General features: G+C 42.6%; 1 protein-coding gene and 1 long non-coding RNA gene across 4 annotated transcripts in view; one reads left to right on the top strand and one right to left on the bottom strand.

Annotated features, from left to right (window-relative positions):
• Positions 1–17,834, top strand: part of LOC135917398 (two pore calcium channel protein 1-like) — a 51,008-nt gene extending 33,174 nt beyond the window's left edge. For all 3 annotated transcript variants that reach the window (XM_065450966.1, XM_065450965.1, XM_070521812.1), the window contains exons 11-19: positions 8,157–8,321; positions 8,651–8,718; positions 9,095–9,176; positions 9,434–9,503; positions 11,487–11,715; positions 12,864–12,954; positions 13,817–13,930; positions 14,122–14,303; positions 16,986–17,834. In XM_065450966.1, the coding sequence (XP_065307038.1) occupies positions 8,157–8,321; positions 8,651–8,718; positions 9,095–9,176; positions 9,434–9,503; positions 11,487–11,715; positions 12,864–12,954; positions 13,817–13,930; positions 14,122–14,303; positions 16,986–17,119 (1,135 nt within the window). In that variant the 3' untranslated portion in view covers positions 17,120–17,834. The remainder of the gene's footprint in view (positions 1–8,156; positions 8,322–8,650; positions 8,719–9,094; positions 9,177–9,433; positions 9,504–11,486; positions 11,716–12,863; positions 12,955–13,816; positions 13,931–14,121; positions 14,304–16,985) is intronic.
• A 4,461-nt stretch (positions 17,835–22,295) lies between these two features.
• On the bottom strand, positions 22,296–25,430 carry LOC135917439 (uncharacterized). Its single transcript, XR_011507122.1, has 3 exons — positions 25,176–25,430; positions 24,482–24,541; positions 22,296–22,516 (listed from the first exon to the last, which is right to left on the bottom strand). It is a non-coding gene; the product is annotated as an uncharacterized lncRNA (long non-coding RNA).
• Between the last annotated feature and the right edge of the window lie 332 nt (positions 25,431–25,762).

Below are 25,762 nucleotides of genomic sequence, written 5' to 3'. Positions count from 1 at the left end.
TTGTTATAACCTATATATTCTTAAAACCAGTAGCGCTATACATGGGCTCGCCTGTATGAAGGCTGCTAAACAATGGTCCCCAAGCTCTGCCGAATTGTTTGGTTTATCAGAGAGGTGAGCCTGACAAGAGTTCATTTCATGGGCATTTATATAAAAAAAAGTAAATGCAAGTCCACAACCTAAACCAGTGAGGCCAACTTTGCAATGGCTTGCAAACTTATTTCGGTCATGTACAATCTGTTGAAGAAATGACTGAACCCCCTCACTCTTGCTTTATATATCAGTAAGTGTAAATGGATCCCACGGGGAACCCTTCAAAAGTGAAAATCATCGATTTGCTCCTTGGTGTAGTTACTGGAAGTTGGCAACAAGAATATTCCAGGCAGGGGCTTTACGAAGTGTTTGTTAGCTGTACTACATTACTGGGAAAAGTTACTGCCATGAGAATTGCTAGTAACTGAGCTACAGTTTAGGTTAATTGTCATAGCTGTGAAAAGCACTGTTGTGTACAGTTTGTCACTTTGCCAGTTGGATGGTCGCAAACACTACAATTAGTAGCAAGCTTATCACGACCAGATTGTTGCATTCACCTCGATAAACACGCTTTCCCATGCCGTGAATTGTTGTATATGGCATAAAAATTGGAGCCTCTGCAGTTTCTCTCACTCCATCCTTCACTTTTCCACCAGGAGCACTGAACATGAGATGAAATAACAGCAGCAAAGCATTGCACACGCAGTCTGTAATAGTGAAGCTCACCGTCTGTTGTGGTTCACTCTGCCAGTCTGTGTTCTGGGCACTGCAATGTTGCTTGGGCTGCATTGATTCTGTCCATTCAATATGCACTTGTAGTAGAGATAAGAGCTATATGTGGTGAGCTTGGGTGTGAAACAACTTAGAAACCAAGGTGACAAGCTTTTACGTTACACTCAATTGGCTTATCAGCAGCCCAGTGCAGCTTGTGAAATGGCTGGATCTGAGCAGTGTGGGCCGTAAAACAGAGCAGAACTATATAATAATTCCTATTCATTCATTCATGTACCCTAGAGGCCCATTCGGGCATTAGAGAGCGAGTGGTTACACAGTGTTAAACTTACACATAAAAGAAAGGAAACTGAGGTATAGTGACACAAATATGTACAGCAGGAAAAATACACATCCAAGGAAGTACTGAATATAAAACTTTGACTCTGGGGTTTGACGTGCCGGAACCACAGTGTGGTTTTGAGGCACACCCTAGCGAGGAACTTAGGATTTCTTTTCACCACTTTGTGTTCATTAACGTGCACCTAAATTTAGGCACACAGGCATCTTTGCATTTTGCCCCCATCAAAATGCGACCACCGTGGTTGGGGATGGAACCCTCAACCTAATGGTCAGCAGCACAGTGCTGTGACTGCTAAAACACTGTGGCAGGTGACTCAGAAATAATTTATTTTGAAAAAGCTTCCACTTCTGAATAAATACGTCATGATCAATAACAAATACGACATCCTTTGGTAGCCTGTTCTATTGATATATGAATATATAGTATTGCCAAAAGAAGGGGTGACTGACAATACACTTTGGTGTGTGAAAAAAGAGATTTACTTTAAATGGGTGATCTGAACTCTGAAAACCAGCATTGATGCGAGATTTGCGCAACAGCGATTTACTATGATAAAGCATATAAAAATATGATAAGTGTTACTGGTTTTCGATTTTGAAGGGAGGGCAATAAATGTGATTTCCTTGATACATGTGTCACTGTAGTTGTCTATGCTTTCTGTGTGGTTCAAACTGTTATTATGAGCCCCACAAATAAGTGCATGTACAGTTAAACCTCGATATAATGAACTTCAATACTATAAAAGTATTGATTTAACAAAGTATATAAATTTTTATAACTTGTCGATAGAAAAACTCCATGTATTGTGAACTTTAAGGTAAGGAAGTACTCTGATACAAGATTTCATTGTAATGAAATTTCACTGCCTTCGTGAATGAATACAAAACAATAAATGGCAACTTCCACAGACACAAATGGTCAAATAGCGTAATTACATGCAGCATCTTGCGAACACACTTCTCAAATCATGCGACCAAGGGCGACCGCAAAAGCAGAGCAGCGTCATGTTTTGTGTAAAGCCCAAGTCTGATAAGATCCTATTGCAGCCCACACAATGTACGCTTTAGGTGCGAGTGAGGGCGGGTGAGGGTATTCGGCTTTAACTCGGGAAGAGGACCTTAGTGTTGAAGCAATGAACGACAATCTTGTGGGCATCATTAAGGAGTGTGCAATGGAAGTCGGTGGTAACTCCTTTAGACAGGATACAAGTAAGCTATCGCAGGAGACGAAAGACCTGATCAAGAAACGTCAATCTATGAAAGCCTCTAACCCTACGGCTAGAATAGAACTGGCAGAACTTTCGAAGTTAACCACCAAGCGTAAGACAACTGACATAAGGAAGTATAATATGGATAGAATTGAGCATGCTCTCGGGAACTGAGGAAGCCTAAAAGCAGTGAAGAAGAAACTAGGCATTGGCAAGAATCAGATGTATGCGTTAAGAGACAAAGCCGGCAATATCATTACTAATATGGATGAGATAGTTCAAGTGGCTGAGGACTTCTATAGAGATTTATACAGTACCAGTGGCACCCACGACGATAACAAAAGAGAAAATAGTCTAGACGAATTCGAAATCCCAAAGGTAACGCCGGAAGAAGTAAAGAAAGCCTTGGGAGATATGCAAAGGGGGAAAGCAGCTGGGGAGGATCAGGTAACAGCAGATTTGTTGAAGGATGGTGGACAGATTGTTCTAGAGAAACTGGCCACCTTGTATACGCAATGCCTCATGACCTCGAGAGTACCGGAATCTTGGAAGAACGCTAATATCATCCTAATCCATAAGAAAGGGGACGCCAAAGACTTGAAAAATTATAGACCAATCAGCTTACTGTCCGTTGCGTACAAACTATTTACTAAGGTAATCGCAAACAGAATCAGGAGCACGTTAGACTTCTGTCAAGCAAAGGACCAGGCAGGATTCCGTAAAGGCTACTCAACAATAGATCATATTCACACTATCAATCAGGTGATAGAGAAATGTGCGGAATATAACCAACCCTTATATATAGCTTTCATTGATTACGAGGAAGCGTTTGATTCTGTCGAAACTTCAGCAGTCATGGAGGCATTACGAAATCAGGGTGTAGACGAGCCGTATGTAAAAATACTGAAAGATATCTATAGCGGCTCCACAGCCACCGTAGTCCTCCATAAAGCAAGCAACAAAATCCCAATAAAGAAAGGTGTCAGGCAGGGAGATACGATATCTCCAATGCTATTCACAGTGTGTTTACAGGAGGTATTCAGAGACCTGGATTGGGAAGAATTGGGGATAAGAGTTAATGGAGAATACCTTAGTAACTTGCGATTCGCTGATGATATTGCCTTGCTTAGTAACTCAGGGGACCAATTGCAATGCACGCTCACTGACCTGGAGAGGCAAAGCAGAAGAGTGGGTCTAAAAATTAATCTGCAGAAAACTAATGTAATGCTTAACAGTCTCGGAAGAGAACAGCAATTTACAATAGGCAGCGAGGCACTGGAAGTCGTAAGGGAATACATCTACTTAGGGCAGGTAGTGACGGCAGATCCGGATCATGACACGGAAATAATCAGAAGAATAAGAATGGGTTGGGGTGCATTTGGCAGGCATTCTCAGATCATGAACAGCAAGTTGCCATTATCCCTCAAGAGAAAAATATATAATAGCTATGTCTTACCAGTACTCACCTACGGGGCAGAAACCTGGAGGCTTACGAAGAGGGTTCTAATCAAATTGAGGACGACGCAACGAGCTAAATGAAATTTCAATATAACGAAACGCACTGCTGATTTTACAGAGTTTGTTGTATTGAGGTTTAACTGTAATACAAAAAGAATTTATTCAATGGGCTCATTATGCCCCTTCTGGGACACGAAGTGCTGATTTCTTTATCGATTCCCACGTCATTACGATCCACCAGTTGTGCCGCTGTTGATTAAGTCCATGATTGAAGCTTGAAATAAAAGAACATTTGAAGTATCTGTCAACGATTTATTGTTTAGAACAAAAAAAAAAAGGAGCAACATTATGAGACATGGAGAGTCGAAACATAGAAAATAGCAACTGAATGTTTTAATTCAAGATGCAACATTCATGCTATATGCTGCCACGTCATTTGAAAGATTGTGAATCTGCAAATTATGACTTTACATGTGCTTCAAGCAAAACACTTGAAATTTGTAGCTGTGACACCATAATTTCTTAACATAGAAATTCTTCACAATTGTGATCATATTTGTTCTTTTGTTACTTTTATTTTCGCATTATCTGTTGTTATGTCTTTGTGCTGTTATGAACCCTTGTGATTGGGGCTGCGGATACGTCAAGCTGCCAAATAGCTGCTTTTATCCACTGCTCCTCTGTATTTATTGTAGTAGACGAAAATTGATTGATTGATTGATTGATAAGAAATGTACATGTAACGTTTTTGGAATCTGTATGATTAGGTGAGAAAATATGAAGTTATCGGGCTTCTTTGCCTTACTTTATTGTGAAATTGTTTGAGTGTGCCAGGCACATCATTAATCATGATGCATAATGTGAAATTGCATTGGTCACTGCTTGTAGTGAAGTTGTTCTGTCATGAGAACTCCAGTAGTGCTGGTTGCACTTTAGTTTGCATCCTATCATGTGAGAAATGCATTAGTTTAAACATCTGGGACTCGTTAGTGGCATGCACAATCCATTTTGCTGGTTTAGTTCAAATATGAATGCATGCAATAAATCCGTTCATTTAGAAAGCAAGAATGCTTAGTGCACAAGCCTGTGGGTTCAAACAGCATGGCCAAATTCGATGAGCTGTAGGCATAGAATATTAGCAAGTCCTCTGCACTAGAGACATTGCTAAGAAATTTTTATATTACCTTACATTGTGAAAAGTCAGCTGATGCTTTCTCACAAGTCTCTTAGCTTAAACAATTGCAACTACTAGTGGGAAAAGTGGATGAGACAGAGGACAACAGAAAACAGGAACATTGGGAATCTTTCTCATTAGAAACACTTTGAGAGACATTGAGGAGCAGGAAAGCAAGGAGAATTGCCACTGACTGCAGTAAATGTTTAGTTACAGGAAGGTGCCGCCCATCTGGGAACGCAAATGGGGCAGACGGTAATGTTTGTTGATGGAGAAAAAGATTTTGGTGGACCTAGTGCAGTAGTGCACAGTGCACGGAGACATTGCATGAGGTTGTGTACGGGTGATGTGCTGCATTGTAGAGGCACTTAGTGTAGCAGGGTTGCCTACACTTCTCTTAGCCTGATTATGCTGCACTGTGGTGTGCAATCTTGTTAGCTATTCTTGCAAGGACTTCACTAAAGCGCCATTTAGATTCACTTATGTCTGTTTACAATCTTGGCCATTCCAATAAAATTTTGCTCTGATGAATTACAGCAAAGTAGGAGATCTGAACACAGCAAACAGGCATTTTTAAAACCTGAATTGTCCCAGTGATGCTTCGAATGCAGGAAAGACAAATCTAATATGTCTATTTTTAGTCAATGAGTAAGAGTTTGTCTCCTCCAAATAAAAATTTCCTGATGCACTGAAACACAACATGTTCCGGCCGACTTGTGTTAATAAATTTGTCACGCCATTTGTGTTATTAGAAGCGGGCACATGAAATCAGCTTAGCCGTTCTGCTGAAGCAGGAGGCTCCTTTTAAACAAAATTGGAAATTTGCTGAATTCTCACTTCAATCCGTAAGCGAGCTTTGATAAAAAGTTTATGAAACCCACAGAAATGTTCATTAGTTGCTAACACGTAATCTTGCGAGGTTAAGTGAGCCAAAATTAACTAGATCTAGCAGAGAGTATGCCACTGGTGGTATGATATAAGCAGTAGTGAGATTTGAGTAACGCGCATAAAAATTGTTTCCTCTGCATCGAGCAACAGCAATCTTCTGAATCGTTTATTTAGGAGTCATTAGAGAAAACCACTGAGCAGGAGTAGATGGGTGGGATTCAAATCTATGCAGGGAAAAGAACTGCACAGGGATAGACATGTATGTGCTTGATGCAGCACTGAACTGCATGCTTAGGCTGCTGCCTGTGATCTTCCTTCCAATCGTTACTCCAGCATGCTTGGGATTTTGCACAGCCTGCTTTTACAGTGGTAAATGTTGCAAATATAGAGCATATCTTTAGGGCATGCCGATTACACACTTCTGTGAAGCTTATCTGATAATCAGCATCTTGGAGCCATAGCACATGTGTTTTATGAAATGCTAAGCCACTACAGCATGCATGGCACACTGGGAAGGTATGCTAAGTTGTTCACTTCTGTAGATACAACTGCTTTGGCAAGATTTTGTGAGACTAGTACCGGACACGTTGGTGTTTACAGGTGACGGCACTCTTGGCACTTTGCTAAAGCAGCTTGCTCGGCACTGTGACAGAAGCACTGATGCTTCTGGTTCTAGCCACATGAAGTCTCACAAAAGGGACTGTATTCCCAAAAGTGAATGACCGTGAATGCCTCTTCTGGCTAAATGTAACACTTCTTCTCCCACAGCACTCTTTTGCTTTGACAGCTCCGAGTTTGGGAGCGCCTTTGATTAAGAAGTGCACCCGCTATGGTTGCTTAGTGGTTTTGGTTTTGCGCCTCTAAGCACGAGATCGCAAGATTAAATCCCGGCCACGATGGCCCTATTTAGATGGGGGCAAAATGCAAAAACATCCGTGTACTTGGATTCAGGCGCACGTTAGAACCCCAGGTGATCAAAATTTATCCAGAGCCCCCCACTACTGCATGCCTCATAATCAGATTGTGTTTTTTCCATGTAAAAACCCCATAATTTAATTTTGTTTTATTAAGAAGCATGATGTTATAATGAAAATTCACACTCCCATGAAAATTCCTTTGTAAAGATATTCCTACTATGCAGTCTAGCTTTGCTTACTTCCATGAACTAGCTCTCCCATTATAAAATAAAGAATGCACAATTGAAAGCACTACCTACTTTAGCTCTCAGCTGTGGGTATTGACATCTGGGACTGAAACTTGGGAGAGAATAGAGAATGCTGAAACGTAGTTATGAACAGCTAGCACAGCTACAGAACAGAAAGCGACAGCCATAATGTTAAGAGACAGGGAGACAGCATATAGGTTATGGATCAAACAGGTGGGTGGTACTCAAGCTGTGTGCCATCTACTGTACCATGAGTGCCTACTAGAGTACCATGATATAGTACTCACAGGAATTAGAGCATCCTGAGATGTTCTATCAGAGAAACAGGACGTGTGCCAAAAGTGCCTAGAGATGAAAGAGAGGCAGACTATTAGATTTAGTGACAAGGTTAGCAAATTAGAACAATTAAGCTGCCCTTTTAACAAAGCTTGTATATCTAAATGGAAAATTGTGTGGCCATCAGTGACTAAAATAAACTATTCATTCAGGAGGAAGAAGTTTAACGTTTCTTTTTCTGCCAAACATCTACGCTAAAGCTCTCTTCGACTCGGTGACATGACTGACAGTCTACCTGCTGCAGTAGCCCCGTACTTATGGCGTTATTATGCTGAGCGTTATTATGCTTATTATTATGGTCAGGGTTTGATCCCTGGGACGGCAGCCACATTTTAATACGGGCAAAATGCAAGGACCCTTGTACACTTTGATTTAGGTGCACCGCTTGAATTTCAGAACCCCAGGTGGTCAAAATTAATCCCGAGTCCCTCCCCCTCCCCCCCCCCCCCACACACTATGGAGTGCCTTATGATCAGATCCTGGTTTTTAGCACATAAAACCCCAGAGTTTAATAATTTAACTTGCACTTCTTGCACAACTAACAAATGCGAGCCAACAGGAGCTGTAGAAACCTGCTTGTCACAAACATCAGACAAAGCAGCTGTTCAGCTTTTTTAGGTTGATTGTTCAGGTCCAAGACTGTTGTTTACAGAAGCCTATGTTTGGTTGTACATAAGGTACCATTCACTGCTTGATTCTTGAAATGAAACCAAAACTTTGTGTGCTTGCTTATTGTGCTGATTGCGCACCGTGAGCAACAGTAATAACTTTTGTTGGCTGTCTCGCATATATAACCATCAAACTTCCTTTTTCTCTACAGTTTCTTCAGATACCTTTTTGACCTGCTGATTCTAGTCAATGCCATAGTCATCGGACTGGACGTATACGAAGCGGAGTGGTTCTTTCTCACAGTCTTCAGTGTTGAGATTTTGCTCAAAATTTACGCTTTTGGATTTGTAGACTTCATGAAGCAAGCATGGAATGTGTGAGTAACTCAAATACGAAACCTATTCTTGGAAACTGGGTCACCATATACCATACTCACGCGCATGTGGGCCTTGCAAAATAAATTAAAGGAATTGAAGTTCCCGGAAGAGAGTTTCTCGTGAGTTCTGCCTTTATGGGTGGCTTGACGGCATTGCATATTACTGTGAAGCCACACCTGAAAGCAGAATTAATGCGTACACGTGCTGCACGTCGTCACATATAGAGGATTAAACTGTGGCTTGCACTGAGTTAGATTTTTTTCTTGTAACTTCTACACCTATTACATGTTGCAGTTGGCACTTTGCAATGTTTTTTTTTTTTTAACAGATTTGACTTTGTCATCATTGGCTCTGCAGTGATCGGAACACTATATGAAGTAGCCATTGGAGCATCAAGTGAGTCATATATTCTTTAGCTGCCAAGTGCAATGTTTCTGAGACATATTCACTTTGTGGTGTGGAAGTAAGAGAATTGCTAACACTCTAAGTAAATGCACCCAAGGCACTCACTGCCTTCATTTAAGCAATTTAAACATATACGCTAAAAGAGCAACTGCAAAGTTTATTTGTAAAATGTCACTTAGGTAATTGAGCATTGTGATTTCTCTCTAGTAATGCCATCCTCTTTAAATAACGAAACTGCAGAAGCAGAATTATGCTAGCTGCTGCAAAATTAAATATATAGATCGGTGCAGCTGACAAACGTTAGCACTACATTCCTCAGTGCTCTTATTGCAAATTCCCTTACCTGTGGTTTTTTTTTCTTTTGTAGGCAACAGCAGGACATTGACTCTTGACATTCTGTTGGTCTTGCGAGTCCTGCGACTTGTAAAGCTGATCCGCAACTTCAAAAAGTAAGCAGAAAGACGTTACGGCAGTGCAGTTCTATTAGCATGATGTCAATCGCATGCACGTTTGCCAAAGAAGCAATTTTCTTGGAAAACACTTTATTGGAAAGTCTTATTGGTTGCATAACCCAGATCATGTTTATGCCAAGGTCTGTTTTGTCAGCAGTTTGTCAAAGTAAACTGTCTTCTTCAAATGCGCTTACGCTGCTTTGATGCTTTAATGAAAATGGAACTTCTAATCACTTGCGTTGTTGTACCTTCAGGTTTCGTGGAATTATAAACACCATCACAAACCTTGGGCCGTCGATACTGACATTTGGTGGCGTTTTGTTTGTGAGTATTCCTCTGAATTGTGCACTTGGTTTATCCATGTTTAGACCCCTACCTCGAAACCCTCTACTCCTGAAATCTTTGTCTACCAGGGTTGCCTGGTACAACATGATGCGTGACAATGCCTGCCTCCCTCACCCGTCTATTCCTGCCAAGTGCATGCCCCTCACTCCCGACAAGGAATTTCTGGCTATGCCACTGGGCGTAGGCATTGACTTTGCACGAATTCTCTTCCTCTTAGACAGAGGTTGTCGCTCATATTGTCTAGAAAAAGGCATTCGATAGCTTCTCTCTACTGTAGAAGGACCTAACATGCGTTCCCTGCTGAACAACAAGGCACTTTTCTCTGGTTTTTGGACAACATGTTCCTACAGCCATTGAGTGCCGAAAATGCCAAATGGCGCAAATTCACGACATACTCTAGCCAAAGCGATGATGCTAAAATTAACTGCAGTTGCAAGCTCACTAAAACACCCATCGTAATCTCTGGAATGTCAACAATACTTTTGCAAGCATGAACTGACTTTCTTTATGTTAATAAAATCTGTAACAAATACTTAATGTTGGAGATGTGAGGCATATCGTCGATCGCGGCTGCAAACAGCGGTTGCCAGACTCCCGCTATTGTTCCAAGATGGCACCTTATGTCAGCGCTTGAAAATTGTCACGAATGCTCAGCAACCAGTACTGAGCCAGAAAACATACTGCCAGGGCATAGGCTTTGCTTGTTCGGTATGTTTGAAAGTTGCAACAGCTAGCATAAAGGGTTAACATCATCTGGTATACTTTGGCACACATCATGAATGCTAGTCTGTAAGAGGGTGCTTTGCACTTTAATTTGTTAATAGGCCAGTGGCGCAGTTGGATTGAGTGTTGATTTTTATGAGTGAATGCCAAAGGTCCAGAGCCAACTATAGTGCCTTGTGTTCTTCCACCAGTTAAACTTTTTTTTTATTTTTAGTATGGCTGCATCACCATAGTCATTGTCAAGGAGCTACTACAAAAACTGCATAAGGTCACACTGCAAATGCTTCTGTGAAATAATTATTAGTTGGTTTCTTGATAAGCTTTGAACATATGAGATAGGTTTAATTATTTGTACCATTATTACTTTGTGTTGCTGCATTTGAGTTTTTGAGCTGTTGAGGTGAGAGAATTTGTCAAAGGTTCTGAAAGACCAAAAATAGCAAGTCTATGGGGATTCATGGCACAAAAAAGCAGAATTCTTTTTCTCTCTGTGTTTTGTGTGCCTGCCCTTCCATTTCATGAATTGGTAAGGAGGCTGTTGGGTTGCAAGGCCAAAAGAATTTCTGATCTTAGTAGCTCTTTGCAGTTACTTTAAATAATGAGCGTGAGTGTCTTCTGCATCTTCATAGCTTTTAGTTTGGTTCCTTGCATGTGTGGAATTTGACTGCGCCACACTGTGGCAGAACCACAGGGGCAGCTTCTACCCTTGCCTTTATTCTGTGAGTCGTGTGCCAGTTACATGCATACACACAAGGTTGGCAGTCTGTGTGAGTTGGGAATCTGAGGTTTGAAACCTTAGCATAAAGTACTCAATGCAAAGAGAGGATGGAATGTTTGTATGTGTGTTTATGTTTCTTGCTCTGTCCATATAAGGAACATGGTAGGGTTCATAACTTCTGTAAGGGATCTATATATTTAAAGTGCAGAAATGTAGAGAGAGCATTCAGCACAGCATTGTAGAAGGAAAGTGTCCTGCATTGATGACCTCTCTCTGCCTCTAACTAATTAGGACACTTGCAAAAGTATCTTCTCAAGGTAGCTGCTACTATTGCATAGATGGCTTTGTGTACACACGTGGTCCCGGCTTTGCTACAAACTTGGTCAGTGTTAGATGGGGCACTGTGTAGACGATGACAGATATCAGTCTGGAGATTAATCTCAAAACTTTTATTGCACAAGCTTTTCTGGATTGTCTGATGTCCTCCTTAAATTCTTGTTCTCTATTTTCTTTTTTTGCAGGCTGTATATTATGTGTACGCTGTGATTGGCATGGAGCTTTATCGAGACAAAATTTCGTTCTACGGTGGCTTCAACGGAACGCATTCTATGGAGACAGAGCTGTACTGCGGCAATACCAAACTAAAGCACTCTGCCTTTTACGCGACGGGCTACTGCAAGAACAACTTCAACGACATCTTCAGCTCCTTTGTCGTCCTCTTTGAGCTGATGGTCGTCAATCAGTGGCACAATATCCTTTTCTTTTTCTTGACTATGTTAGTCAAGGCTTGCTAAGGAGCAATAGTTGAAGAAACTGAAATGTAAATGGGCCCTGAAAATACAGTCGAATCTCAATATGACAAGCACAGATATAACAAATGATATATAATAATGTGAATCTAAGATTTCGTTAGCCATGATTTATTTCAACCAGTATTCTACTGATATAATGAAACCAGGAGCGGAACATCCGACGCGATATCTGTTATGGTGCAGCACTCTTGCTTTCGCAGTGTTCATAGTCAGCAGGGAGCCAGTAGCAAAAAGCCAAAACACCCGCAAAGGTCTCCCTAAAGGTGATCTGTCATGAATATGAGGATTTCTGGTGCCCTTTTGTTCATTCTTTTATAATGAATATCAAATTTAACAAAATGCATCGCTATAAACGTGACTTCGCTATAAGAAGGTGCTACTGCACTGTACAGTCAGGAGCAAATGTTTGTGGGCCATGCATGACGCAAAAATACAATTTAATTTAATTCAGTATGTGCAACTGGGAGCCGAGTAATGCACTACCATCTTCAATGGAGAAAATGTAGCCAACCGTTCTCAGCTAAAGGCTGCATGCATAACATGGCATCACACGACACACTTTGAATCAGATTGAGCTCGATCAGAATAAAATTTTTTGTTGCGATAGGTCCCTTTGCACAAAATGGAGCCAATCGCAGTAGAGAATTTTGATCCATATTGGGCTCAGTCTCGATTGAAAGTGACCGTTTGACATCAGCACAGGTAATGTCAAAATTTAGCATTTCCTTGGTGGGTGTAGTCTACAAGGTTCAGAAAATAATGCCAGTATAGTGCTTTGTTTTTAGTAAACAAGTGAGTAGACAATCTGAAAGTCTTGATTCCGTAAACTTGATGAAACTTGCTGAAGAATTGAAAATTTCAAATCTGTTTTGCAGCCATGCACTTTTCATATTTCTGAAGATGTTAGAAACATGGGGAAAATAAATTTTTTGTTAGCTGATAAAATTCAGCCCTAAAGGGGGATATATTTGTGCTATATATTGCATGATAAATAGTTCTAAGAGCTTGTGTGTGAGTGATCTCGTCAATTTTTCATGGAGTGCCACCAACATACGAAAATGAAAATTTTGTTCTTAACATCCACACTCTTGACTGAGGGATTCGTTCACGTCACGAGCAAGGCTGCCCGGCTGTATTTCCTGCTGTTCCACCTGTCTTGTGTCGTCATCGTGTTGAAGTTAGTGTCAATTTTTTGGCTTCCTTACTTTCTTGAACATTGCCCTCATTAAGTTCATTTTACAAGCTCAGTTATGTGGCAGGTACACTGTTGCGTTTTTGCATATGTAACATGTCCCTGCATATGTGTGTGTGCAGAAACATGCACTAGGGGATATATATATATATATATATATTTTGCAGTAACAGACTTATTAAGACTCTCCTGTGACACATAGCAACACCTTAGCACAATGAGCTGAATTGCTTGGAGTGGTGGATATGTACTTGCACCAAAAATAGCAGCGTGATGTAGGCAAATTAACGATGTTGCACTAATTGACTTTATAATTATTAAATTGAGTGCATGTGTTACAATTGTAGAACCGAAGCTGTGCCGTAATTTAGCAGAAGTCTCATGCTTAGCATGAGTTTTGAGACGTACGACCGCAGAACCTGTGGCAAAATGCAGCGATGTGGTGGTTAACACTCACCATTGTTTAAGAAATCGTAGAAAACGAAGTAAAAAATATTCTCATATATACCACATGAATGAGGTACACAGGATTCATATTTCTGTAAAAGCAGTGTGTCACTATTTCTTACACAAGGCAAAGCACCAGAAATGATCTTGTTTCGTACATTCACTGATTACTAAATTTGCTGCTGCTGTCTGCCGTTTATGCATGGAATATCAAGTCAAGGAGTGCATCAAGGCATGGCTTCAAGGCAATGAGCAACTATATTTGAAGGCTAAACTTGCTCACATTTGCACGTGGCCTACTTCATACTTGAATTCCTTGAATTTATTCGCTGTGTGCGCAGAAGTTATCGTTTGTTCCTCACTTCAGTGCAGCTGTACTTTTCTTCTGGCATCTGTTTAGCATCTTCACAGCATTTGTGCTGGAAGCCTTCCTCCTGGAGTACACAATTGACAAGACCAAGCTTGAAAGTGCTGTGGAAACCAAGATTGGAGAGATGGGGCTCAAGTATGGAAAGTAAGCTGACTTCAACAATCTATGATTGCACTGCTCCGCTCATTGCAGATGGAACAGCTTCAAAGTGTACTATTAAGTGCAGTAACTGGATAGTTGGGGATGCTGCCTTCGTCCTGCAGTCAACATAAAGCAGTCTGATGCTGACGGTGATCAGAATCAACTCACCCACTTGTACACCTTGCTTCCTTTAGGCACCCACGGAATAAATGCTCCAAAGACGAAAGCGGCGATGGCAAGTCCGAGTTTCCTGGAGTGTACGTTGACTCTGACCACAACGTTCTAGAGGACAGCTTGGACAGGCCAGACACTGCGAGAAACCCGAATGTTCCTGACATGTCCGATAGTGTGAAAAGCAGGTTTCACATCATGAAGAGTAAGCCAACCTACTTGGTCTTAGGTCAACATGCAGCATGTTTTTTTTTTCTTCTATGGTTTATCACTGTCTTGACCAAATGTCTGTGACTGATACCCCTGTCACAGGGGAAAATTTGTTATTCATAGCTAATGACATTAGATACTTCAAATCACATTCGTTTCTCACGGTGCTACATAGTAAAATATAATTCACCTAATGTGGTGATGGTGTGTCAGTGAATAATGGACACAACATATGTAAACAGTTCATGTTCAAAACTTTCTAAACAGGTGTCTTTTCATGGTTTCAGATATATATATACATATATATGGTAGGGGTGCACGAATATCGAATATGACCGAATTGAATAGTAAATGTACGAATAATTCGATTTGTGAATCGAATATCTATTGCTCTATGCCACCCAAACGAACGTTTCACTTTGTTTTCGCCACAAAAGGACTGCTGAGTATGCCACAGGCATCCCGGCTGACACGGTAGCAGACTTTGGGACTGCCAGAGCTCACTGACGTCAGCCCGATGCGGACATCGCACACATATCGCCCGAACACGACACTCCGCAGAACAGTGCCGCATCGGCTGAGTCCGCTTCTGTCAGTACAAGGCTCTTTCAGGTTGACAGGGCCGATCAAAATGATAATGCTCTGTGGACAAAGGGTACAGCGAGAAAAGCAGTGTATTTTTTAAAGTGCGAAAGCATGGGACGTATTTGCGACAATCACTTTCGGTGGTAGTGTCGCCTCAGCCGTCAGGTGCGCACTGATTGGCTAGTTGAGCAAAATCGGACGAGCTGATAGAGCGCTGTGTCACGAGAAGGCGATAGTATCGTCAAAGTAATTATTGCAGAATACGTCCCCATGTCACGTGAACTTGCCACGGTCTTCCTGATTTCAGAATGCTTAACCAGTGGCAAATCACGCCGGACTTGACAATGAAACGGCATGGGCGGTGCCTGCTCTTTACTGTCAGCGCCGGCTATAGGCAAAGCTATGATCAAGCCACGTGGTGCGAAGTCTTTTAAAAGCCTGTCCTGCAGATTGGCCTTATGATAGCACACCTACCGTAAAGTTGGGATAGTCCTTCTGTATTTCCGAGAAAAGCTGGAAAGCAACACATTTTATGCAATAAAGAAAAAATTAATTGCCGCTAAACACAGGGTCACTATTAAACTGATAACCTCATTGGAATTCAGTGCAACAGAACATCACTAAATCATTAGTTTCAGAGAGGGGGGAAAAGCACTTGATTCTATTCAACAGAAATTCTATTGATAAATTTTTCCTGGCCCTCTATATGCTAGAGCTGAGCTGCAATCAGTGCTGGCATACTAATTTGGTGTTGTCTTTAATAAAAGTAGACCATACTGTACATCTCAGTTGATTCCTATGTACCTAAATTACTGACAGATTGCTACATTCTTGTTATGCAATGCTAGGAGGCTCCCAAGCATATGCAGTAGCATGCTTTCTTGCCCAAAATTTGTAAGCAATTAAGTTGGTGAAAAATTTTCTAATATTTCATCTTGAATTCAATATTCAGCTTTTTCTCTTGATTCGCTTCAACATTCGTTTCGAAATCTACTGTTCAGTATTCATGCACCCCTAATATATAGCAGTTATTTAAAGCGTTTCTGTCAGGTAAACTTGCACAAGTAATCGAGCGATGTACCCATCTACGCAAAATAAAGGCAAAGGTCCAGCCTGCTATAAATCTATCAAGTCGTAAAAAAAATGGCTGATGGGCCAGAACTGGCACAAATCCACGAATGTGCTGTCTGTGGAGCCTAATTGCTAATAGTTTTTATTACGATAGCAATTACATGGACACACTAAGCAAATTTCCACCCTTGCTGTGATGTTCTGTACAAAGTCCTAGTAAGGGAAGGTAATGACCAAGCACCGTGTTGTGTAGGTAGGAGTGAAAGCATGTGAGAGTGAGCCGAGAATGATGGTGGCTTGATCTCGTGCCCACAAGAGAAGAAGATGGGGAACAAGCCTTAACATTAGCTGCTTAGCATTAACTTAGCATTAACAAGCCTTAGCATTAACTGCTGTCTTCCATCTCGCACAAGCCAGCAAGTTGAGGGGGGTGTTCTACTCCGGCCGCGGCTGTGTATGGGCCGCCTAAGCGCGGCCACGTGGATGCTATCTTGAAAGCAATCTGCGGTGTGCATAGAGTCTAGGTGGATCGAGGATTGATGGCTTCAGTGCGCTGTGTTCTTGCTACCTAATTTGCGGTGAAGTGAAAAGCACCGATTCACTCGCTGCGGCTGCCACACTTCCTCCTGCCAGCACTCTCACAGCAAGTGTCCGTGGTTATCGTGTGACGCGTTCATGTTTGCCTGTGCCTGCGTCACACCATGCTTATTTATTGAGTTAGTAAGCAAATGTCTACAAGCTTATATGATTGATGAAACTACCCACTGTCCTTACTCCATATAGCTGTCTAATAGTTTTGCTAGTGCAATCGATGGTTCACTTTTTGGAGTAAACTGCAGCAATTATTTATTGAATGAAATTAAATATTTAATCTAGCATCGACTTAAAACTCCAGATGTGATTCGATGCGAATGACAAAAAAATTTTCCCTGTGACAGAGGTAAAATAAGACTAAATTTCTAAATTGTGGCAACTTGCTGATCCAGTCTTTACTAAGAAAGTCTTTGTGTTCTCATTTCAGAGAGAAGGGTCGAGGACATCTTGGTGATGATGTTTGAAGATGAACTCGAAGAGCTCGAAATCATGGCCATGGCTGCTGCTAATGTGTCGTGTACCTGTCCGTGCACTTGTGGAAAGAAACAGGCTGCAGTGTAATGGCTACTTTAGCACGTCATGGCAGAGCAGTCTCATGGCTTTTCATGTTTGATTGGGGCTGTGTGCGCTGAGGCACTTCAGCTGCTTCTAAATTGTGCATGCGGTCTTTCTGTCTGCATTGTACAAGGCTTTGAGAGTACTGTATTATGCAATCACCAGCAAGCCAAGCTTGCTTACGAGACTTACGAGACTGAATTTCAATACTGAGTCTGTAATAATTGTGCAATATTGCATCGCCAATACTTAATCTTTTTTTTTTCTTTTTTTCTTTTGTGCGCAGCTTATGTAGGTTCATTTTGAACCGAGTTTTCTTCTTAGCCAATGAAATTGCTCAGAACATTCTACAGTTCTGTTGATTAACTGGCCTGCAGCTGCTCCAATTTGCTGTGCAAGATACATCGACGTAACTTTATAGTGATCGCGTGGCATCAGAGAGCCTTCCTATTTACAAGTGTGACACCCAGTGTCCTGTATACCAATTTCATTCCATTTTGCATGATTATTTAGCTAGCTTATACATGTATTTGTACTTTTGTATATAATTACTTTAGAGGGGTTTGGCTCTTGGCACAGATGCATGTATAACGCCGGGGCTTCCGAACAATGTCATTGCAGCTACAGTGATCGGCAGCAAGTGGCCATGTTTTATATGTGCGTAGGCTAAGCCTGCTGTATTTATAAATAAACTTTACTCTGTTGATTATCTTTGAAAGAAGTCCCCATTCTTGAAGTGAAGAACCCAGATCTGTGCACAGTTCTGGGAACTGCATTCAGAGATGAACACTCCAGGAGACATGTCTGCGTCTCCAACTGTCACGTGCACATAATCAGCAAGAGCATCAATATCAAGGCTAGAACGTTAATATTCTATGCTTTTTGTCAATTCATCATTGGCTTGCCTAGGTTATTAAAGTAATCAGCTGGCCCAGAGCAGTGGTCATTAGATTAAGTGTAGCATAACTTTGTAAAGAGTTGTTCACTTTTGAGGCAATCTTAAATGTGCTTTTTTTATACTTAAATAAGAAGCCATAATTACAGGAACATCCCAACAGCTAAAGTTGCAACTCAAACTAGAAGCTCATGATATCATTGAAGGCAGAAGAAAAGGTGAAAATAAAAAATAAAGTGATAGCGCTAGAACATAATTCGAGTAACTATTGTTTTATCATGCCAGTTTTGCTTTTGTATGCTGTGGGATACACACAGTGTGTCCGTAAAGTCATGGTGCACTTTTGACTGGTCACAGGAAATCAACGAAACAAGAAGATTTGGTGAAATCTTCACCAAATAAACGGAAAACTCCCAAGTTTCATACCTATTCAGTGCAGTTCGATGTGGCCTCCATATGTTGTCCTACACACATCTAAACAATATTCAAGTTCATCCCACACACAGTTAAGAACATCTGGTGTAACAGAGTGAATAATGTCAGTGATTCTCTGTTTTAAATGATCACGCACACACGTGACTTCGTGTGTGCGTGTGTGTGTGTGTGTGCCCACGCTTGTCAAAGCGCGGCAGCCGGGGAGAGGAGCTCCCCCAGTGTGAAGCGAGGAGGTCTGACCGGCGCCGGCCCGGCTGATGCGTCACCTCCTTGTCCCAACGTGTCTCTCAGTCCGTCCGTCGCCGCTGTCACGTGGTGTCGTCCCGTGACCTTCCTTCTTGCCCGCGACGCCAAGAGTATAAGAGCAGCTGCCCCCGGACGCCAGGAGAGAGGCTCCGATTTCTTCTGTTGAGTAACGTGCTCTCCCGTCTCTCTACTTCGGTCGACCTGACCGCCCGCTCTTTGCGATGCTAGAATAAACAAGTTGTTCTGTTAGCAGTCGCCTCATGCTTTGCTGGGACCTTCGGATGCTTCCAGTGTGCCCCAGGCCGCCAGGCCAACGCTACCCTTGGGGCTTGCGACCCATTCGCAACAACGGGCGCCAACGGTCCGGGTGCAACAACGGGTGTCATCACTGAGGTTCCAACAGCTGGTGGCAGCGCTGAGATTCCAACAGCCGGTGCCATCGGTGCGGATCAAATAGCTGGTTGCCAGCGGTGAGATCGCGACAACGGAGGCCAGCAGCGAAGATATGCGGTTGACTGTATGCTGAGCAGCACAACGACCATCCGGGAGCAGTGCAACGAGCCCTGTGTGATGACTGGTTGCCTGCAGCGGAACGACTGCGCTGAATTCTTGGCTGCGAGGTTTGGTGAGTGCGGGACTTTCTTCTGAGTTTTGCCAGGCTTTTGTTAGTGTCAGAATTAGAGCTGGTAATTGTGGTTGTCGTTGCTGCCGGGTTAGTTGCGGCAAGACAATAGTAGGCAGTAGAGAAAGCAGCATTCAGAGCAGCCATGGATTTGAAGTCGTTGCGCAAACCGAAATTGTTGGAGCTTGCAAGAGAGTTGGGTCTGGATGTCTCAGACAAACTCAGAAAACCAGAACTGCTGAGGGCTATTCTTGAGTTAGAAGCTGAGGATGACGAGCTGTCGGAATGCCTTGAGACCATTGAGGAAAGGGCAAAAAGACAGGAGCGCGAACTTAAAGAACAGAAAGAGCGAGAGCAACAAGAGAAAGAAAAAGAGCGAGAGCAACAAGAGAAAAAAGAAGAGCGCGATCATGCTTTGGAAATGAAGCGTCTCGAGGTAGAGATGGAACGCGCTCGTAATGGAAATCAGGCACACGGTGCAGGAGAACGAGTATTGTTCAAAATGACTGACCTGATGCGGCCGTTTAAGCTTGGAGAGGACATTGGTTTGTTCCTGGTTAACTTTGAGCGAACGTGCGAGAAGCAGGGGTTCTCTCGGGAAACGTGGCCACAGCGCTTGCTCACTTTGTTACCCGGCGAGGCGGCTGACGTAGTCGCTCGCTTGGAGAGAGAGGAGGCAGAGGATTTCGACAAAGTGAAATCGAGTCTGCTAAAAAAGTACAGGCTGTCAGCGGAGGCGTTCCGTCGGAAGTTTCGAGAAAATGAGAAAGGCAAAAGTGAGTCGTATACAGAGTTTGCCTACAGGCTTATGTCAAACATGCAGGAGTGGCTCAAAGAAGAGAAAGCGTTTGGTGACCACGAGAAAGTTCTGCAGTGTTTCGGGCTGGAACAGTTTTATAGTCGGTTACCTGAGAACGTGCGGTACTGGGTCTTGGACAGGCCAGACTTTAGTACGGTGGCTAGAGCTGCTGAGCTAGCCGAAGAGTTTGTGACGCGTCGGGCTCGCGGAGCTAAGGACGGCCAAAAGGGTGAATTTGGCTCCAAGTTTGAGAGGCCGAAGTTCACGCCCATGAGAGCAAAGGGGGACACACGTAGTGCGGATGCGAGTGAAAGCAGTCCGACCGAACGTAAGGAGACGGCGGCAACCGAAGCCGAACGCAGAAAGCGGTTCGAGACGAGGCAAGCGCGCGTTTGTTATACGTGTCAGAAGCCGGGTCATTTTTCGGCGCAGTGTCCAGAAACAAAAACAAAAGTCGTGTTTTTGTCGTTATGCAGCACTGACGAGAACATGAAGCTTCTCGAGCCTTACATGCGAGACCTCCTCGTGAACGGGAAAGAGTGCCGAGTGCTTCGCGATTCCGCAGCTACGATGGATGTAGTTCACCCCTCTTACGTAGAACCCGATATGTTCACGGGCGAGTGCGCATGGATCAAACAAGCCGTTTAAGCTCATAGCGTGTGTCTGCCCGTAGCAAAAGTGCTTATTGAAGGTCCTTTCGGAGCACTTGAGACGGAGGCGGCAGTGTCATCTATGCTGCCCCCCCAGTACCCGTACCTATTTTCGAACAGGTCCGATCACCTCCTGCGCGAGAAGGGGCTTTTGTTTGGTGAGGCTAGCGTTCAGGCCTTAACCAGATCGAAGGTTCGGGAGCTCGCTGCAAAGGCGGTAGTTGCGGGGCCGACGTTGTCGAACGATGAGAAAGGGTCAGAGGCGCAGCAAGCTGATATTCAGAGCACGCCCGAACTGAATAAAATTGAGCCTGTAGCGTTAAAGGCACCAGATACTGGAGAGGAAATGCCAGACAAGGGAAAGCTAGAAGAGCTATCTGCTGATTTGCTCATCGCGCCTACGTCAGACGGACTTAATAGGTTGCTAAAAGTCAGCCGGTCGGCTTTGATAGCCGAGCAAAAGAAGGATGGCAGCCTAGAAAACATACGCCCCACGAAACACGCAAGCAGCTATTTGATGTCTAAAAGATGTCTTCAACGGCTAATTCAAAAGCCTAGTAGCTGTCTTGATCAAGACATTTTGTAGCCATGGACGTCTAGAAGTACTTCAGTTAGCCCTGCTAACGTTACGCTAAAAGTTGGCTAATGGACAGCTTGACAAGCACAACTGAAGACTTTTATTAGACATTCCCCCAAATTTTTGCGGCAGCTCTTACAGTAATACGACGCTTGCCCACAGTTACAATTTATCTTAAACGAGGCATGGACATCAGAAAAAAAGTTTATATTGTCGGATAGAGTGATGCAGAGGTAGTTTTTCCAGATGTGAACCATGGGAATAGTGTAGTACAGCCTCATTGGTCAATTTGTGCTTTTTAATTAGACCAATCAATTGAATGCCACCTGTCAATTATTTTGCAAATCAAACAAGATCTGTATTGTATGCTGATATAATTCCAAAGTTCACTCATTGACCTAAACAAGAACATCTCTGCGTGAAACACGTCATTATTGACAAAACTTCGCCCTGCTGGGTCTCCACCAAATTGAAATAGTTTCTAGCAAAGAAAAATTTTGTCAGTGATGCTGCAGTGCAGGCAAAAATTACATCCTGGTTTCAGCTACAGGGGGCACAATAGCCTTACACCAGTATACGAAACAGAACACTGTGCTGCAATGAGTTAAGAAATAAAGGATAGTACACATCTGGAAAAACACTCTGCGAACCACTCTAACTAGCAATATAAATATATTTTTTCTGATGTCCATGCTTCATTTAAAAGTAAATTGTAACTTACTTTCTGGGTGCCTCTTGTAAGGTAACGCCATATGCTTGCACAGCATCACGCAGAAATAATGGCCAGTTCTTCGGCATACCACCCATTAGTGAATTCCTTGTACGTTGCATGTTACAAGAACTGAAAGATAAATCATAATATGCTGTTATTTTTTTTTCATAAATTGTATGATGAGCTTTTCATGCATAAAAGGTGATTGCAAGCGAAAATGCAGCAAGGCATCAACTTCACACCATGTCACATACTCATACTTTATTACCTAATAGATTAGAAAAGATGCAGAAAGTGTAATTAAGAAGAGTGACAAATAGCAGCAAAGGTGATCATCGATAAATCTTGAAGATGATTGCCGCCGCTGCCAGAGTAGGCCAGCCTTCGTAGGAGAGCACTGGCTGCCCACAAAAGCTTGCTGTCACAGGCCACGCGTGACGGTTCTTGTAGACATAGGAAAGCAATACCTGCACAGAACAGGAAAAAAAGGGCAAGGGAGGAAATGGGAATGTTGAAATTGGAACTTCAATTAGCAATATGTGCTAAGTAAGAAGTTTGGCTCACATTAAAAATAAATTTAAGCACTCCTTCCTCTTAAATTACGGGTATCTTAGGGTATGTATGCGATAATGTTTAAAATGACTAGTATATTTCCTATCATAAGAAGCCAACAAACACTGACACCAAGGACAACATAGGGGAAATTACTTGTGCTTAATCAATTAAATAAAAAACGATAAATTAATGGAAATTAAAGTGGATGAAAAAACACCTTGCCGCAGGTGGGAACTGAACCCACAACCTTTGCATTTCGCGTACTATGCTCTACCAATTGAGCTACAGCGGCGTCGTTTTCCCATCCACTTTCTTGGGTATTTATGTGTCCTAGTAGAACGCTGGGAGTGTTAGCCAGCGCCCCAACTCAGAGACCTTGTTCCTGGCATATAGTCATTAAGTTGCATAGCAGAGTCAAAGTCAGCCTTTAAATTATTGTATGGTGTTTTGTGGCTAAAAAGCCACTTATCAACCTGTCAAACAAGTCTGAGAAGCTTCCTGCAAAATATAATCAGTTTGAAACAGTAATTCACTCTGCAGGTAAATGATGTACTAACTTCATTAAAAAGTTAAATAGCGTCTTATATTGTTGAACTAAAAGCAAGTTTGGCATTTTGCGCTGCCTAGCTGTTGCCTTTCTTTCAAACTTAAACATGACACAGTACAGAGTAAGCAGGTAGCATGCAAAGGAGGACTGGTGATAAAGTAGTGTTCCAAAGCAACACTCCTAGCTGGATCAATCATTTTTGTTGATATATCTTCAAGTGACCCTAATTGGCTTCGGGCAATACCTCATACAAATGACGCAACACCTTGGAAGTGTTAACATGCTGTTTGCATGAGAAAGTGCAAAGTGATTCGTATAGGTGGCAAATTATCAGTGTATATATAGCCTCAGGTAATTCTGAGCATCTATGCTGACTTGCAACTGAGAAGCCACTGCACACAAAAAGGTGTATTCAAGTAATGGTCCATGCAGAATAATTGCCCACCTAGTGAAATGGCAAATGTGGCAGGCTAATGGGCCAGGGCAAATAGATTGATAAATTCTGATAACACCTCCAATGATATTATTGAAATAGGTGATAAAAAACAGCACAGGTAAAATTGCAGTCATGACAAAATTTCAAAAGCACCTCTGCAAACTGCTGGAACCCTCAGCATCATGCCTGTTCTACACACACATATGTTGCAGCGCAATCTATATCTCAGACGCAGGCGCCTCCACAGATCGCTTAGTAATCTCCTCACAATAAGGTTGAAAGACAGTCTGGCACAAGCTACTTGATGTGATTAATTTTGCAAGCGCCAGCCAAGTGCTGATGGTGGTAGAGCAAAATTGGAGTTTGTCCTTGTATGGAAGCCTTGGCCCATGTTTTATCAATTCTAGCGGCAAAGCACACCTTTTACAGCACACCTAAATCTTAAATTAGACTGCTTGCTGATGCTGTGCAATAAGTTCCTGTGAAGAAACTAAATCACACAGAAAACATCTAGAATACCAAACTAATCAAATACTGGCTTGAATACATTTGTGCATTAGGGAAGCAAGGTGTAATGTACACTGTTGTAGAAAATTTTTACTCATGTATGGAATACTTCTATGACACAGCAGAGTTAATTTGCGAGTTCTTACATAGCAATGACTACCTACAGGTAAATTTTGTAAGGCTTAGGGAAACTAATTATTAGTTGAACTGTGTATGTACACTGGCACTGAGAAATTGGCTATAATAGTGGCAGCTTATAATGGACAAGTGCAAAAAAATGGCCGTTGGTGAGATACCAACTAGCTATTTTACCACGAAGCGCTCCCTGGCCTTAACCCACATAAAAAGCAGTGGGAGCACCAGAGAGGGTACAGTACATTGGCTTACACTGATCATGAGGTCCCGTCATCCAGCTAGCGCCAAGGTACAAGAAGGATGTCCAGCCGTCTATAGAGTGAAAGGGACAAAATAAGATAGCATCAAGTCAGTTGAAAGGCAGATTTGCAATTACAAATAAGGTGACCCAGTCACAGTCATTCATTAATAAATGCCAAGCTGTCGTGATTTCACTCCCAGATGAAGCACCTACTAGGTTAAAGGTTTTGCTGCTTATTTATAACAAAACAAGTAAAATTTGTACATCAGCAGACGATTTAATTTGGAATTGTATAGATGAAGTAAACACTGCAGTTATATTTTTTGTTTTGCTAGAAAGTGGGATAGCTACAAACTGCATAGTCACTGACACGCGCGCGCACACGTAAGTACAAAAGGACACAAAATAAGGCGAGTTCAGTCTGGTTCAGCATTACAGCCAGCGCGTCGTCTTCGAATGCACTCCTTTCGGTTGGCTCGTGCTACGTTAGCCACAGGCTAACAAGCAGGGCAAAGTTCTGACTGTTGTTGCGGAAGTGGTGGAGCGCGGTAGTGCTGAACGGCTGAACACAAGCAGACCCCTCGTATAAAAGTAATGACGAAAACTCGCAGGACAGAAGAGCCCATATATCAAGAATTGCCGCGGGTAACACCTAAATATATTCACATTGTTGACGAAAAACGAAGCGCAATGTATTTCACTTACCGGAAAAAGTGTTATCCGAACGTGCGACGTACAAAGGCGCACCGAGACACGAAGGCGGCGAACGCAGATCCCGCCATTGTGGTAGTAAGCCGTCGGCGAAAACACACAATACAGCCGATGTCACGAAGCACTGATGCAAAACACACGGCAAACAGCATCAGCACAGCTAAATGACTCCAGTTAATATCCAGTATAAATGTACAGAATGGCTTAGAATGACGCACAACTGGATAACGTACCCACGACCGAGAAATAGCGGGCGGCAGTGGCCGTTTTTTTAAACTTCCTGCCTCCCAGTGTTTCCAGCACAGAATGAGATGTCCGACAAATTTGGATTGTGCCGCCGAAGTGGTCGCAGCGCGGTGGCTCTGTGACACCGCTGTGCAGCTTTAGCTGTGCAACACCGGCGTTTCGCTCCTGCTGCTGTAAATACCTGCTGCGCGAGCATAGAATGGTTTCCAGGCGTCGTGTGCGCGTCCCGTATGGAAAAGAATAACACGCCCTTGATTGTTGAAGTTCTGGTGTGAAATTATGTAATATTAAAGCCAATTAACTTATGTTGCTTCGAACGAGTTCGATTCGTCTGA

The sequence above is a fragment of the Dermacentor albipictus genome, chromosome 7, assembly GCF_038994185.2.
Source record: "Dermacentor albipictus isolate Rhodes 1998 colony chromosome 7, USDA_Dalb.pri_finalv2, whole genome shotgun sequence".
NCBI lineage: Eukaryota > Metazoa > Arthropoda > Arachnida > Ixodida > Ixodidae > Dermacentor > Dermacentor albipictus.
This window is presented reverse-complemented; position numbering and strand designations above follow the sequence as displayed.